Source organism: Dunckerocampus dactyliophorus, chromosome 20 (assembly GCF_027744805.1).
Source record: "Dunckerocampus dactyliophorus isolate RoL2022-P2 chromosome 20, RoL_Ddac_1.1, whole genome shotgun sequence".
Taxonomy (NCBI): Eukaryota; Metazoa; Chordata; class Actinopteri; order Syngnathiformes; family Syngnathidae; genus Dunckerocampus; species Dunckerocampus dactyliophorus.
This window is the reverse complement of record NC_072838.1, coordinates 15188866-15206431: the sequence shown is the minus strand read 5'-3', so window position 1 is coordinate 15206431 and position 17566 is coordinate 15188866. Positions and strand designations below refer to the sequence as shown.

The 17566-nt window shown below is 41.6% G+C and overlaps 1 protein-coding gene across 2 annotated transcripts in view; it reads right to left on the bottom strand.

Moving 5' to 3' along the window:
- Window positions 1-809: 809 nt before the first annotated feature.
- Window positions 810-17566, bottom strand: part of fam135b (family with sequence similarity 135 member B) — a 36801-nt gene continuing 20044 nt past the window's right edge. For both annotated transcript variants that reach the window (XM_054763780.1, XM_054763779.1), the window contains 13 exons: window positions 15273-15432; window positions 14715-14764; window positions 14396-14551; window positions 13732-13805; window positions 13493-13647; window positions 10847-12461; window positions 9858-10027; window positions 9660-9751; window positions 9493-9590; window positions 8088-8239; window positions 6694-6804; window positions 6129-6242; window positions 810-4899 (listed from right to left, as the gene is read on the bottom strand). In XM_054763780.1, the coding sequence (XP_054619755.1) occupies window positions 4694-4899; window positions 6129-6242; window positions 6694-6804; window positions 8088-8239; window positions 9493-9590; window positions 9660-9751; window positions 9858-10027; window positions 10847-12461; window positions 13493-13647; window positions 13732-13805; window positions 14396-14551; window positions 14715-14764; window positions 15273-15432 (3153 nt within the window). In that variant the 3' untranslated portion in view covers window positions 810-4693. The remainder of the gene's footprint in view (window positions 4900-6128; window positions 6243-6693; window positions 6805-8087; window positions 8240-9492; window positions 9591-9659; window positions 9752-9857; window positions 10028-10846; window positions 12462-13492; window positions 13648-13731; window positions 13806-14395; window positions 14552-14714; window positions 14765-15272; window positions 15433-17566) is intronic.

Here is a 17566-nt window from a genome sequence, read left to right as displayed (position 1 = left end):
CAATCAACTCATGGATTTGATGACAAAATCATTTTTCCCTTAAGTGACGCGTGCAGGAGGTAGAAGAGCACTAAACAAGAACTCTTATTGACTGATTTTTTTTTTTCTCTGTTTGATGCAAAGTGAAGGTGACCAAGCCATTTCGCTTAACTTGCAGCAAATGAAATGCATTACTCCGTGTAAGTGGGACTCCCTCATCAGTTTTCCGCCACGGGAGAGGTGTCTCTCTGCTGCAGCAAAAAAAAAAAAGCTGTATTGATTTCAGAGATAGGAGCCAGAAGAAAGTAAAGGGACTCCAATGAGCTCCAGTGACAAATGGGTGCTGGGATGCGAAGGAACACCCTGTAATCAAATTTGCCAAGGCTTGTTGTGGGTGGAATATATGGCTCTGGAGGGGGGGGGCTCACCCAAACCTGGAAGTCATAAATTGGTGCAGTTGATATACTGCGATAGTGAGTATAATATGGGACCTTTAAGAACACAAACACAAAAAAACGAATATTATGGCTACTAATGATACTGCACCGTCGTCTTCAGCTGCCTTCCTGTCACTCTATATGGGAAACGCTGTCTTCTCCACAGTGACCTCATTTGCATATTAGCTTTTAAACAGCATGTTGACATGACACTCCGAGTAAAAGCCCCAAAGGTTTTTCCTCTCAGGTCTTGTTTTCTTTGGAGCGCGTTTCTTTAATCCCGTTTTGGTGTCATTGTTTCCCCACTTATGAAAGATGCATGTATTCATAGATGGCGAACACTCTTTCGAGATGTCAGCGATTAAAGCTTCTCTTTTAGGCACACACAAAACATTATGCAAAACAATCTATGATTTTATTCCACTGTCATATCTGTCGAGTAGCATTGGCACAGATGAAGTAGTGTTCTCTGTACTTTACATATTATACATTTAGTAAAATAACTACGGGATGAAATAAATACATGTTTCTCACAGTGACGTTTTCTTTTTTACATTCGTTGAAATACATGACGGATTTGTCAGTTTAGACCATGAATGTCTTTTCACACACTTGCCCATAGGCCCATATATGTCTCCCATACGTTCTTACACACACACACACACACACACACGTGCGAGAGCAGGACTCTCAGTAAAGGGCAATCTGATGCACTTGCATTGATCTATTGGAATTCCAGGTGAATGCAGAAACATACGCAACATCGTGTTTCATGAGACAAAGAATTAGTTTGAAGTTGAGTGTAATTTACAGTGGAACCTCCAAAGCATTCATTCATTTCAGGCTCAAACTGTCAGCATCATAAAATGTTTTATAACCGTGCAGGTATGAGTTGGAATACACACAAAAAAAACACTAATAAAAGTACTCACCCTTTCACGACACCCGGCAGATAATCGTATGGGTGTTAATTGTAACACAAGTGTAAAAAAAGAAGTTAGCCAGTGTACAAGAAACCCGAATAAAACGATAGAGAAAGGAAATCCAAAAATAAAATAAAGTAAAAACACTCACCCTTTCAAGACACATGGCAGATAATGTGTGCAGGTAATAGTTGGAATACAAGTGTACAAAACAAAGAACAACTAAATATACAGGGAAAACAACTCACCGGTGTGTAATAGAAAGTAAATAAAACTAAAATTATTTTAAAAATCTGCGGCCCTCACGACTTGACATTGGATAAGCGGAAGAAGATGGATAAAAGGACGGATACAAAAAAATAAAAGTCGAACTACGCAGCCTTTTAAGACGCCTGGTAGATAAATATTACAAGTAATGAGATACAAGTGTGTAAAAGTTGTTAACCAGTGTAGAACTAAATAAAACTAAAATAACGTAAATAAATACTCACCAGTGTATACAAAATACAAATACATTAAAATAAAATAAAACTACCCACCCTTTCAAGATGCCCGACAGATGATGCGTACAGGTATCAACTGTGTAAAACGTGTGTAAAAAGTGCAAAATAACAACAAAATAAAACTAAAATAAAGGACAAATGACTCACCGGTGTGTCATGGAAACTAAATAAATCTAAAATAAAGTCAAACTACTCACCCTTTCAAGACGCCTGGCAGATAATTATCACAGGTATTAAATCTAGTACAAGTGTATAAAAGATGACAGATATGTACAGGTTTTAATTGCAATACAAGTAAAAAAAAAAAAAGTTAACCGGCGTGGAATAAAATAAAGTAAAGCAAAGTAAAACTACTTGCCCTTTCAAGACGCCCAGCAGAAATGCGTACAGGTATTCATTTTCATACAAGTGCAAAAAGAAGTCAGCAATGTGTATTAAAAACTACTAAAATAGAGTAAAATGACTCACCAGTGTGCAATGAACACTAACCAACAAAATAGAAACAGTTGAGGAGTTTATGCCTAAAATTTGCAGGCCTGATGGTGGTTTGAAGTCGATGTTGGCTTGGATTTGTCAGGGCATATTTTTCCAGTAACTGCCAATTGTGTGACTTTTGGGAGGTTCCACTGTAAACGTTGATGTAAACATGTTTGTCCTTGGGAAGGCTCATTATCACAATCCATTGGTTGCCCTTAGACACGCGCATTCCCGACAGTTTATTTGTATGCTTGGAGCTTGTATATGTTTCTTTGACATATGCTATCTTGGCTAAGGGCTGCACCCTGAAAGCTTCCATTTGATTCCGCTCCATCACGGTGACACGCTGTTAACCAGAAGAGAGCACTTTGCGCTGTCATCGTTTGTCTACTCGTTGGGTAGCGACACAAAAGCTGCGGACAGCTGAGGTCGGCGTTGACGGCTTTCGAGGGGCAGGACGTGACCTTTCTCGTCTCCGGGGAGGCGGTGCATGTTTAAAGGCAAACACGTTGCGGATGGAAAAAAAAATAGATTTTTATAAAGCCGGCTGGAGGTTGACTCAAGGTTGTCGATAAAGTGCGTTTGGCGTCACGCAGGTGCACAGGTTAAACATACTCGGATAATCTATGCAGGAGGACAGGCAGTGATCTGAATGACTTCATTTGAAGCACAGACAAAATAAGTCATATAGTGCATCCAGCTCGACTGCATCATCAAATATAAGACGCTATTCCTTCCCCAGAAAAAAGTCGGTTTTATATTCTGCGCTAGATGACTTCTCTCCATGCAAGTCAGAGCTTTTCTTCCTTTCACTCACATACACCAATGTTGCAAAGATTGGTAGCAAACGACCAAAAGGGGGGTTGTCTTATATTCAGTGTCGTCCTATATTCGGTTCAATGCGGCACTTGCAGCTTCCAGCCCCATGGAAGACTTTCTGCAAGTTTTTGTAGGAATTGTTGTCCGTGTATATAATATAGAGCAGGGTTCGGGTCGGGGCTCTTAACTTCTTCCACAGCAAATCCACCCAAGCATGCCTTCATGGACCACGGTCAGGCTGTCACACAAAAGCAATCCATGCATACAGCTATTGTATTATCTGTTTACGCCATATCATGTCTTTAGAAGGCCGTTTTGCACACAAAGTTCAAGACAAAACACACCTTTTGCACCTACAAAGTGCACCTGAGCTCCCATAAAGATGTCAGATTCATTCACTGGCATTATGGGGAAATACACGCCTAAATCCACCGAGACCCCCACACAACTCTGTAAGCATCTACTTCACTAAAGTTAGGTACATTTTTGGATTAATGGTTACAATATTCATCCCTGTGTGAGTTAGAGTATTGCCCATTGTGCACGGTGCAAACGTTTGGAGACACTTTGTCCTTCAGTAGCATGAGAGAGTGTGTCAAAACCTAGTTGTACTCCTGGACTACATGTGTAAATACTTGTATAATACACCTGTACTGGATTGGATAATGCCACTTCGATATGGGATTTAATCACACTGCAAAAAACAATGGACAGTAAATAACAAATAAAAAGACTAACTCGAGACAATATACTGTCGCAGGCCACAACATTAGGTACACGCTACCTGATGCTACACAGATAATAACGCTGACTTTTGAGTGACACCGTAAAAGAGGTATGACTCCAGCTACATACAAGGGCTAAAATATCAGAAACACCATTCAGCATTATTGTCGCTGCACAGCCCGTATTTTGATGCCGGCAGGTGTACCTAATGTTGTGTCTCGGACTAGCCGAATTGTGGGGAACAAATAAAGCAGGGAGAAGTGCTGCAACTGGCGTATGTTGTTAGGGTGGTTGCTGTGAGAGCGTATTGATAAGCCCGACAAAGCATCTATGCCGCATAGATGTTAAGATATTCTCTTCTGCTTGGCTACAAGTCGCACTCTTATGAGTGAGCAGTTCAGACAGTCACGATACATGAATAAATATATAGATTTATTTCAAGGACGCTAACCTATGGAGGGTTTGTCTTTTAATGGAGAAATAAATCAATAGAAAGTTAAAAAATAAATGATACAATTCTATAAATAAAACGTATTTTTATGAAATAAATAATTAGGTTGTGAAACAATCAGGAATAAATGCTTTGAACCTACTAATTCATGCATTTATTTAATGACCAATTTATTGAGCTATTTATTTATTTTATGACCGGGATCAATAATCTTTGAATTACTAGCTACTTTATATTTATTTCATTCTGTCACAAAATAACCCCTCCATCCTAACAAACACTTGACACACTCACCTGCCTCCTAACAACGCTATGTACATACAGTATATTGTTATTAGACTACGTGGCGGACGGTCCAAGACGAGACAAAGAGCACCGTTATTTGAAGTAGTCCAGTCCCGCCACCAAGAAGAACTTCTCCAGGAAAAGTTCAGAGTCCAAAACAGCGATGTGAGCAGCCCGCCCGATTAGCGTGTTGGCCGTGTTGGGCAGAGCGTGGAAAACGTTCTGACGGATGAGACGGCAATCTTTAGCCTCCACAAGGGGCTGCAGGAGGTTGTTGATCATCTCCGTGTAGACGGGACCTAAAGCATCACAACAACACCTTCTGAGTGCACTGAAATGACAGATAACAACTTTATTGTTAAACCTGAATAATGATTTGGCGTGCATGAGAAAGCGGAAAGGCGCACTCTTGGACCACACGGTCATCTGTGAACAATATATCACACAACACAGCAGCAACAGAACCGATGTTGTAAACGCAGTAAGGCATAAACAGCTCAGGCAGCATTAACTCATTCAATACCAAAGACGTATTTATACGTTTTTATAAACCCGAGCGCCCGATCCCAACAACGTATTTTATGTTTTTTTGTGTGAGAGCCAGAAAGAGGTGATCACGCAACTCTCCACTAATGGATTTTTTCACTTCGGAGCAATTGTAAGCCATAAAAACGTCCACAAGGTGGCGGAAGTGCATTTGGTAAGAGCTCGGCAGAGATCATGTGGACGGAAAAAACACACATGGCAGGAAGGAGGAAGTGAGAGGGTGGGGAGGAGTGTAGCATGCAGAAGGTTACGCATTTTAGTGGAATTTCTACGCAAATAAATTGTTATTTTGATGTAAAACATCCCCTTTTTTGTGTTGTTTGTGTTGTGGTATCATTGTTTAGACATTTGAACTGTCACAAAAGCAAAAAGTATTTGTGTCAACATGAAAGTTATGCTTGAAATGTATCTTTTCACAAAAAGCTGGTTTTCTCCCTTTTCTAGTGTGGAGCTGATATTTCCCTGAAACTTACCTACGTTCTGCTGCTGATTACTAAAGAACAGAAAAAGGTAGAAACTAACTTTTTGTTTCTGATGAAAGACAGGAGTCTAATCCTTCTTTTGGTAGGTTCCGTGTTTGTATCGCCGTAGAACACAATATTCTGCCTTGAAAGATGAGTCAAAATCATCTAAACTGTTTGCTACTGAAGGTGTTGTCTTTTGGAAAAAAGGCTGGGATTGAGTGAGTTAACATCATGGATGACTTCATCGTAAACACCAGCATGGCAAGTGTAACACGCACGCAACCAACATTTGAAAGCGCATGCAGAGGTAGATAAAGCTACTGGATGCTGACCACTCATGATACTTCAAATGCAGCTACTGACATCTTGTGGACTTCATAAGAAAAAAAGGCATCAGGGCGCTGCCTACAGCCACAGCTGGTAATGCAGACGTTTGTTTGACCCGGTGCTAACTCTGTACCTAAGGTTCTAGCTAGTCAAACGATTTGGTATTTAGCATTAAAAACAGCATACACAACCTGTGGTTTTGTCTTTGAGTGCAGTTTTGCACATCTCGATCCTGGCAGAGTGGAAAGGAACGTAACGGTCCTGTGGAGACGCCACCAGCACCACGTTCTTGAAGAACTGGAGCCCTGGAAGGCAATACAACCCAACATTTGACAAGTGGGTGTGGGTGTGGGTGTGGGTGTGTGTGTGTGTGTGTGTGTGTGTGTGTGCGTGTGCGTGTGTGAGTGCAAAGGAGTCAATTTGCTATAAAAGGAAGAATCCCAATCCCAAAACCCAATGACAAGCGAGACAGTAAAAGAAGTCTTTTTCTCTGGCTTGTCCTGTCAGGAGTGCTTTTAAGAGTGCACTCTGGTGCCTTTTCAATGACAGGGTGCCACGCTTGTGCCACTCCGGACGTGCTGTGTGACAAAAAGCATTTCTGTGATTGCCGCCTATCAGGTGTGACACACCGCTGCACTCACAATGGGAGGCCTCTCGTGTGTGTTCGAGCTACACAAATGTGACAGCAAACATCTCCATGAATATTTAATTCAATTCACGGTGTCTCCACTCGCTCCAATTTGGCGGTTTTCCTACCTGGTTTCTGACTGAGGAGATAAAGGAATGTTTTGCGCGGATCCACGTGGTCTCTGAAGGTGAGCTGCAGCAAGGATCCTGATTTCTTCAGCTTCTGCATTAACCACAGCCCTAGCAGACACACAACCACATGATATTCTTAGGTACGTGGCTGACTGCATGTTGAAATCTGGTCTACTTAGTCACTGAATAAGAAATTCAACAATGGGACGCGAAACAATTACACACAATTTGCCTTTTTGTGAGGCGAGGGGGCTTATTTTAAAGAGCCTCTTAGGTAACCAAATTTGGTTCGGTAAATAAGATAAAAGGCTACAATTCCTGCATTACCTCCATCAAGCGGGTATTTAGTCGTGTCTTTCCCGTGAATGAACCACTTTGGATCACATTTTACACACTTCAACCTCTTTTCTTCTGTTTGAAGGTGCATCTGAGTGGGACAAATGACAATCTACGTACTACGCAATGATTCAGTATGGCAGAGGCTCAGGAGGGAGAGCGGGTCGTCCTGAAACCGGACGGTTGCCGGCTCGATCCTCGCTTCCGCCTTGTATCCCGTCACCCACCTTTCCTCCAGTGCTGCCCACACTGGTGTATGAATGTTTGGTGGTGGTCGGAGAGGCCGTAGGCGCGAATTGGCAGCCGCGTTTCCGTCAGACCAGCCCAGAGCAGCTGTTGCTACAGGTGTAGGATACCAGCACTAGTGTGTGACTGAAGAGTGAATGAATAATGGCTGCACTTATGCATTATTGTTACTTGTATTTTCCGTTGTACTGGCATGCAAGTCATTTTGAACACACTTGTGTGACCAACAGTGGTTCCTTGCACTTATGTAAATCCAATTTCAACTTTACTCAATTCTTGTATATGTTGCATTACTTACGTAAAGTGTTGGGCAAATTACTTTAAAAAGTAATTAGTTACCCTCCCCCGCAAAAAAATGTATTAAAAACGTAATTAGTTACCAGGGAAAGCATTTTTAAAAGCCTTCAACTATATAAAAGAACTGGGATTTAGCTTTGCTTGGTGTGCCATTGAGAGATCTTTCATGACATTAGGCTGAGGGCTGAGCTGGTGACTTGCAATTCACTACCAAAACGCTAGGGGGCAGCTAGTGTTTCCTGAGAGGTGCCAACTACAACTCCTGTTGACTCCTGTGTGAACAATGGGGACTGAAACGGCATCCAGATGGATGATATACTGTAGGTACCAGTGTATTGAACTATACTAGAAAATTACATTACAACACTTTTGTAATGAGGCTAATTAGGCTAATTTAATTCAATGTGGAGACATGTACGCTTTCTTACTCCAATTACTACTACTGCAAAACGCATGAATATGTAATTCTTCCTCCACCAAATATGTTTCCCTGCCAAAAAGCTGGGCCTCACCTGTGCTGACCAAGGTGCTGTTGTTGTACAGCGTTCCCAGGTGTGGGCCGGACAGCGAGAGGAAAGTGTGCAACCTGGCCAGATAGCATCGAAAGCGAGGCCTCGTCAGCACCGAGCGGATGATGATGTTCCCCAGAGAGTGTCCGATAAAGCTGTTGGTGCGAAAACAAACAACTTTTAAAAGTAGTGCTTGTGACCTTCAATGCAGTACAATATGGTGTTATTATGGATTCCCACTCCCTGGTTACAGCAGTGCTAATTAAAGAAACTTCATTAACTTCTGTTCTCAAAGACAAGCTAATGATGCTAGCACATAGAGAATTAATTGGTGCAGCGAAGCCTGTCACCTTGTTTAATTACTGCACTGTTGCAGCCCAAGTCCAAAAATCCCTCATCGCCATGACGACTGCTTCCTACATATCCAAATACTTGAAATGCTCCAGATTGCCATTGCTTTTTTTTTTTTTTTTTGCCTTACTTGCACACTCTGGAGAGCACGGCTTGAATGAAGGAAGTTGGGCTCCACTGCGTAAAGTGGCATTTTGAGGGCAATTAAGTGGGAAGATTAATAGCTTAATTTGATGGGAAGCAGGCAAGTCATCTCTGCAGTAAGAGTACAGTCAATCAAGAGAAAGCTAGAAAGCTATTGGCTGTGAATGATAAGAGCTTTTCATCCATTCTCACTCTCCAGCGCTTTAATGAATGATCATGGGGAGGTTTTCTCACAGGCTGACTGTACTGGGATTGATGTGCTGTCTTTGCTGCCCTCTACTGGCGATAAAGGAGTACTGTATGTTCTGAGCCTGGGGAAAAACGTTAATATCAATATGTACCGTATATTTAATTTTCTATACCATATATAAAATTACCAAACTTATCATGTCATCCATTTTTATAACCTTCAATTGTTACTTTTTCGTTGATTTGATTTATTTTAATTATGTTTTATTGTATTAGTTGTATATTACTTTACATTTTCATGACATGTAATGGCAAGATATACAAAAGGGTCATCAACATTGTTTTTTTTTTTATATATTTAAATTTTAACTAGTTTAGTTAAATTATAAAAATCATCATCATCACTTTTATCAATACATTTTTAAAACACATCCGCAGTTTGTAGCTACGATTATTTTTTATTATTATTATGATTATTTTTTTGTAATTTTATGGCGCACGTAACATGTCAGAGATTGAAAAAGTCTAGAGGTAAGTCTAGATTAATCGATTGTCGAATTGATCGACAATTATTTTGGTAATCGATGAATGGTTTCGTTTAAAAATGTACTGTAAATATCCTCATTACAGCCTCCCAAATGTGGCTATTTTTGAATGCAGCTCTTGTGGTGCAGGCTTTCCCCAATAATGGGATGGTGTGTGTGTGCATGAGGTGTGCACTAACCTTATCCTTGCTATGGTGAGATTGTACAACTGGATGTGCTGAATAATCTCATCCAACAATCTGTCCGTCATGGTGTCAAAGTCAGCAAACGTATCAGTCTGCAAAGAAAACAGAAAATATGAACTTTTCGTTGCCAAATGTAACCTGACGTGATCGGGCGTCTCTACCTGGTTTCTTTCCGACATGAGGAAGTCCAGCCTTGATCCTGGCAGGCCTAACTCAATGAACGTCTTCACCAGGCGAAGGTCTGCGCTGTTTCCTGGAGGCCAAGATGAAATTATGACACCGTCTGTCTGAAGCACTTACTGTATATTGACGAGCAGAGACATTGAAGCGAACCCCGTGGAAGATGTGACACAACTCACCGTCAAGGCCGTGCACACACACCACCAGGTGTATGCCATCATCGAACTCCTCGTCGTCCTCCTCAGGAGGGAAGTATGGCAGGTCTGATGCCAGCAGAGGAATGTTGCTGTACAGGCTGGCCTGAAAGCTCATCATCCCTTTAAACAGCTCCTCTTTGGCTTTGTAGAAACTGGACATGACATCATCACTACTAGTTAGGGCTTCATCGTCCTCGCATCATCATTAGGTTGTGTGGAAGTAATCGCTGATTCGTGCATTGGTTAAAAGCGTCAAAATGGCTTCAAACAAACGAAGAACGACAGCATTATTCAGGCTAATTAAAAGCAACACTAACATGGAAACAGGAGCTCACAACATTCAAGGAGAAATTCTTCCATCCTAGTTTAAAAAAAAACTACTACTAATTAAATGATCATTCATTTCTACCACAGTGTATCAAGAATATTGTGTCAACTGCCATATAACGCTGATTATATTTATACAGTATAATAATATGTACATTGACATGTATAAGTATGCAAATTGTATGATTATTATGAGTATTATGATGATTATTAATGTACTAGTGACAACAATGTACTAGTGACAAATAATCCATCCATCCATCTTCTACTGCTCCCTCCCCAGGGAGGCGTCCAGGAGGCTTCCTGACCAGATGCCCAAGCCACCTAAATAATAATGACTTTTATTATATACTTATACTTTATATATATTATATACTTTTATTGTCATGACTGGAATTATTATTAGTACTTCTACCACTTCTAAAAGTAATAAATGATCATGGATTATCAATATAAGAAATTCTTATAATATATTAAAAATTACTTTACTTGCCGTTGTTGTTTTTGTTATTATTAGGGCTCGAACACAATGTGCTACTAAACTACACCATTAAATGAATAGCTCTCCATCCTTAATATCAATCAAAAGTGAGCATTGTTGTGTTTGCAAGTGTCCTGAAGTGTCCTGCGTGTTACCCTCTCACCTGAGCATGCGTTCATTGGTCTCCTCATCCATGCTGAGGTGGCTTGCTAGGCTTGAGGAGATGATACCAAAAGAGCCCAGTGGCTGATGGGTGATGGGTGAGGTAGTCTGGCGAGTGGAGATGCCGCTGATGGACGGAGAGTCTCTTAGAACAGAGGAAAAGGGCAGACAGGTGGGGGCACAGGACACTGACATGTTGACCACCTCCACCATCTTCTTATTGACGAAAGCCAGACCAGAGTTGGGGACCTTCGGAGGCTTCGTCTGGACTTCTGAAGCGTTGTCGCAACCTTGTGAGAATCCCAAGGAGTCAAGTACTGGAGGTGTTCTGGACTCTTGGTCATTTACGCTGTTAAGACTCTCCTGGTCCACTTCAATTCTTTTATGGACACTTGGCTCGTGTCCACTGCTGCAGGGTGGTGCTTCCAAATCAGCAAGATGTACGTCCTCCACTGAGATACTCACATTCTCCTCAGCACGGTCCATAACACAACTCTCCTTGATGTGAGGGCCCTCCATGGACTCATGAAGAAGGAACACTTGACAGTCTTTGTAGCGCTGCAGTCCGTTTTGTTGAGGATTGGTCCTGTCTGAGGTGACAGTACTATGGTTTGTCATTGAACTTGTGTCTAAAACCGGTGATTCCGACCGCTCTGAGTGCAAAGACAAGTTGATTTGATTTGAATCTTGAACTACACCTGTCACATCCTTTTGTAGAAGCACATGGTCCTCATCGTTGTCATCCGGGCTGCTGATCTGAGGCGCCGACATGGATTTGGTTAGTTTGCCGACTTGACTCTGCTCGCGGTCGTCCTCGTAAGGAAGCGAGCTTATGGACGTTAACGACGCCTGTATGCCTCCGCTTGGAAGGCTCCCGTTGCTCTCCATCTGCAGGCCTTCCAAAGAGCTACGATGGACGGGGTGCCGAAGCATTTTTTGTCGCGGGATCTCCCGTTCGCTGGAGAAATCCAAAGGGGGACGACCTCGTAGCGCAGCCTCCGACGGCCATGCCACGGAGCTGGGCTCGCTCTCGATGCCCGAGTCGGATATGACTGAGGAGGAACGCTTTATGATCTTTGAGAGGACTGGAACTCCTCGGTGTGGTGTCTCTTTTCTGAGACCACCAGGGGAGGAAGATAAAACAGAGTGCTGACAAACCGGAGGAATACTCACTGGAGCATCCTCACTCTCATCATCTACAGACTGATTTAAAGGCATGGACATGTCAGACTCATTGTCCTCACTCCTTTGGCTAACGCTATCTTTTGTGGTGTCATACATTCCTGTACCAAGATGAGCAGGAGAACCTTTGCCGATTTTTTGGATTTCTTCTGTTCTACAAGAATCAAGAGCCCGAGAACTACAGCTCTCCTCTGCTGACGAGACGTCCTTCGAATCCTGCGGATCTGCTATCGATAGCTCCTCCCTTGCAATGATGTCCTGAGAACTTCTGCTCTGCTGTGCTATAAGCGACACATAGGTGGTCAGATCCATGCAGTCATCGCCATCCAGCGGATCCCGTGACATTCTAGGGGATTTGGATCTTTCTGGAGTCCGCCTGGCTGCAGGATCCGAGCCATTTTGCTCGTCAGGTGTTGCACAAACCGCCCCCCACTCTGGAAAAACAAGAGCAAGACAGCTGCAGACCACACCAGACCAAGAACCGTCATACTGACACGGATATAAGATGAATCTAAGAACAGAAAGTATGTTCTTGATATCAGCGTTAAAACAGAATTTTCATTTGATGCTCATATGGAGGCCCCCGGGGAAGACCAAGGACACGCTCTGTCTGACAGTTGTCCTGGGAACGCCGCGGTGTCCTCCCTGTGGAACTGGAGCAGGTGGCCGTAGACCGGAAAGTCTGGGCTTCTCTACTGAGACCCGGATAAGCGGGGTGCCAGCAATTCATACAGTGGTTTGTACAGATAAATAATAAATACTACATTTTCTCAAGAGTTTTTTCAATGGGGGGGTGAGGGGAAAATTCTATCCTTTCGGGCATGACAGAAAATTGAGAACCACTGCCTTATAGTCTGGAGATTTACACATGCAAACTAGAAGCCATTGCCCAATTACTTCTCCAAAAGCACGCCTGAGCTTTTCTTCCTGTCAGTCACACACACACTAATGGCCAACGGCAACACAGAGACCCGCTGGAAAAAGGTTTCTCAAAGTCTTGTTAGACAACTGTCTAGCAGCTAAGGAATACGACATCCTTTTCATTGTCTTTGGGAAAAAGATTTTTCAATAAATGTTGCTTTATATTCCGGGTCTAGGGTTTTATACATGCAAACCAAGCGAGTCAGAGCTTTTCTTCCTGCCACTCACATACACCCGTGAACAGCTGTGAAGAGAAAGTGTCTCAGGTTGCTAGCATCTTAGCAAACAACAGAGGAAAAATTATGATACTAATTTGAAGATAATGAAACAGAATTATCACAGAACAATCAAGCAGCAATCAACTACATTATTTCTTTATTGCAATCTTGCAGGGTCTAGAGCTGTATACATGCAAACCGAGCTTTTCCTCCTGTCACTCACACACACAAACCAGTGACCTGAAGAGATGCAGCCGTGAATGCAATCTAAAAAAAAAGAGTGGTCTCATATATTTGTGTTGATACCGTTCATGTACTGTCCATACCTGGGAGAGTAAACGCCACATATCTGTCCTCAAAGATGATGGGCAGACTGTTCCAGTCACCATCAATGTCCAGGCACTCGACAGGTAAAGGAGGCATCTTGGCCAAGTAGTCGGAGCCGCGTACTTCTGCAGCTATCTGACCTTGTCTGTTGATTCTTAAGTAGGACATAATAATAACGTAATTAGTGGATGTTTTTTTAAACAAAGTGTTCATATGTGTTGATATGGTTCTTACTTACAGCTCCTCTTGAAAGGTTAGAGATGTCTCTTTGGGGTGCTCGGTGAAGAAGTACGCCTCGGAAAATCTCCTCACCTTCCACAAATGAAGCATTCAGCATTCATCATTAGGATTAAACCTGGGGTTTTTAGCAGCGTAAGGTGTCACAAGATGGCATTAAACACTCCAAGACTCTTGGAAATTCTTGGTGTGGAATTTATTTGTATTTAACCTCACCATAATTACAGAATAAATGTTAATTGAAATTCCACTGACGGGCGCTGAAGGCATGCCAGCATCTACCACTCCCCCCAACCCCTCGGGGGTACTTTAATAGCACAGCAAACATGTTCATTACTTTCCGACAACTGCGATGAAGCAGAATCACACCACTGAGAGACGCAGCCAACGAGCTTTTGTGTTGCGATTAAATGGGACACTGATTACACGGAAATGGAGGTGGATATACAGTAATGGTTGCAATCGAAAATAGATTTAACACTTTATGGTTTCATCACATTTTCACAAGGTGACAATAAGGTGAAAAATAAGAAAAATCCATATCAAATTAAAAAAAAAAAATAAGCATAGAAAGAAAATATATTAAAGTATAAAAAATATACAAATAAAATATACTGAAATGTTAAAAATATAAAACTAAAGTATTAAAATTGTAGGGCTCTTACCCTGAGCGTGTGGTGCTCCTGGGCCAGATAGGAGAGGATGTGGGGGTTGAGCACGGACACCTCCAGGAAGCGGCTCCACGAAGCGGCAAGCTGTGAACAGAAGTAGCCCACGTCCCTGCTGATCTGCTCCGCCACCTTCTCGTGGCCATCCTGCAGCTGGTATGCACGGAAAACAGGCTCATGCGTCTTCAATATTTGAACAACACTACTATCCCATACAATGTGACGCAAGTAAAAAGCAGACGTTTTCTATGTAATCGTTCATTTATTTACTTAATAATTCATTTTTGTCAAATGTTTCCATGCATGGTCCACGTACCTGTAACTCGATTGTGAGCTGATTCAATGTTTCTTCAATAGGCAGGACTTCTGTGATATTATATAGAATAAGTTACTGGAAGCGTGCATTTATTATATTATTTACTGCAAATTTCAAGTGAAATTTTATGAATCACATACTACACAGTAACACACGTATATATAATTATAATGATTAAAAACAATACATAATTAAAATATTTGCAATATTAATAAAAAGTAATAAATCTGATGACATAAATAAAGTTGCATAAGCAAGTTAATAAGTGTAATTGAATAATAAGAAATAGGCAAAAGTAATGATATCATTGCAAAAACATGCAGATGTCAATGTCAGAAATATTTATATATTATTTTCTTTTAAAGACGTATGCAAATGCAACACAGAAAGTGATGCAAAATATACACTTTTTGTTGTGCGGTTTGGCCTGCAGACTCGCACAACGTAATAACTTCTCTTAGAATGTTAATAATAACTGTACAATATATACAGTAGTGCTTTTCTAGGTCCGTGCTACAGAAATCTAGGCGGTAAAAAGAGTAGAAATGCGTAAAAAACCTGTGTCCTCTGACATCTGCTCCAGCTGAGGAACTTCCTTCATCAATGCGGTGTAGTATCGTGTCAAGCCATCATGGGCGGCCAGCAGGAGGCGACAGAGCCTTCGATGCCACGTATGAGCTCTCTGCAGGCAGTCCTCACTGGGCACATAAAAACTCCCCTGTGAAGAGAAGAGCCACATGGGAAATGTCAGCCGCTATGTAGGTCGCCTCGTCGTAATAACGGCCATGTACACATACTTGAACTTTACAGCTTCCATTGGAACAGTTGTGAAGGCCTCGGTGCTGACCTTGTGTAAAAAAGCACCCTTTTTCCCCACATTGGCAAAGTCATGGTAATTACGCGAAAGATCAAATAAGCCACAAGAAACAAATGGCCCTTAAACACAGCTTACTGGGAGCCGTGAAGGTGAACATGCACGGAGACAGGCAGGATGTAACGCATCCTTGTTTTGACCTTAAAACTCTTAAACCAGGTCAAGTCAATCAAAGGTAAGGAAAACCACCATGTCTGGATCGAATCTCAAAAAGAAGAAAAAAATATTGTCCCAAAGCTCAAGAAAGACACATTTTTAAAAAAGAAAAATGACCACAAACAACAGGTGGGGGTCTAGAAGCCCATCAGAAGCCTGAAGAAAGCTATTTCCAGAAAAGGCACAATAAAAGCAAGGGTTAATCAAACAAAAAGAGCTACATTTATTTAATTAGTTACAACCGAACTCAGTTTTGCTCCCGCTGCCGCATGCATGCTAGCATATGTTTTTTTTTTTATTGTAGCGTCGCTGGGAGCACGTCCTGTTCCCAGCCTACTTTGCGGTAATGTTTTGGTGCAAATGCTCTTAAAGTTACATGTTTGACCAGGAAAAAGCAAGCTCAAAAGAAGACGGCTTTTTTATGTGGAACAACTGACAGTTTGTGTGGATCTTGTGAATGATTGTGACTGAGCTAGGACTCAGTAATCAAAGTCTACACACGACGCCTTCATTGATTGAAAAACAAAACTTTTTCGTGCATGAAGCTTCTACTTGAGTTGGTAATTTGGCCGCTATATGCAGTCAGATATTGACCAAGGGAGACAAAATGGGTGGCCGCTGGCCGCGTTGGACAGGTGACTGCTATACACAGGGTCTATAACATGTAAATTTGCTGGGGGGGATTTGTCAGTGGCTGCTATAGGCAGGTGGCCCTTCTATAAAGGTGGCCGCTAAGACAGATTTGACTGTATATATATATATATATATATATGTCTTGTGAGAATAAGAAAAAAATTATTTCAAAATTTGACCAAAAAAATCAAACCAGAAATACTTTGAAAGTCAGAAATATTTGAGAAAAAAATCTGAATTTTATGAGAAAAATCATTTAATTTTGAGGAAAAAAATTGTACAAAGTACAATTTTTGTTTTTATTAATTATAGTATTTAGATTTTTTTTCACCATTTCTGAAAAACAAATAAAAAATCCATGCATAAATGGACACACGCAGAGTGATGATGCTGTACATTATACAAAAGCAAGCCTGGAAAGTGTTTATTCTGTCTTGAGTTGTCAAAAGTCCTCTTAATACCGATTTTAACTGGATGAAAAGTGAAAACATATAGAAAAATATACACCTCTTTATCTGCATTCTTATGGAGCAGCACGAGTTGGATGTAAACATACAAGTAGAACAGAAATAGTGTAAAAGAGCTACAGTGTACAACTCTTCCAGCAGATGGCTCCCTGTCAACACCACATAAAGACTGGCCTTAAAGTTTATGTTCCCTGTAACCTCTGCATACAGCTACACAGCGGCCATGATAGTGCAGTCACAATCCTGATTTATGTGCTAGACCAGCCATCATATCAGATATCAGTGAGCTAGCCTGTTAGCCTTGACTAAGAGGCTTGCTTGCCCTGCTTGGCCCTGACCTCAAGCCGCTTCCGTGGACTTCTTTCCGTGGTTAGGATGTTTTGGCAAGCGCAGCTTTGGAGTATTTGCGGACATACTGTAATTTCCCCCGGGCGAGTGGAGTCTCCGGCCCTATCATCATACCTGTGCGCTCTGTAATTGCAGCAGCGCAGTATAAGCAAACCAGGAAGGAACATCTGTATGTTTACTTTCATAATTCTCTTCACCTATAAGCCATCTGCAAGGCCTCTGAGGGAAGGGTGGAATAAAAGCCATGTTTTTGTTTGAACTAGTCATTATCCTAAAAACATCTCGGTCTATCTCTCATGACTGAAAAAGCTACGCTGCATCATTTGTTTTTTTTACCTGGATGGTGTAGCCCAAATACATAATAAATCTGTGGT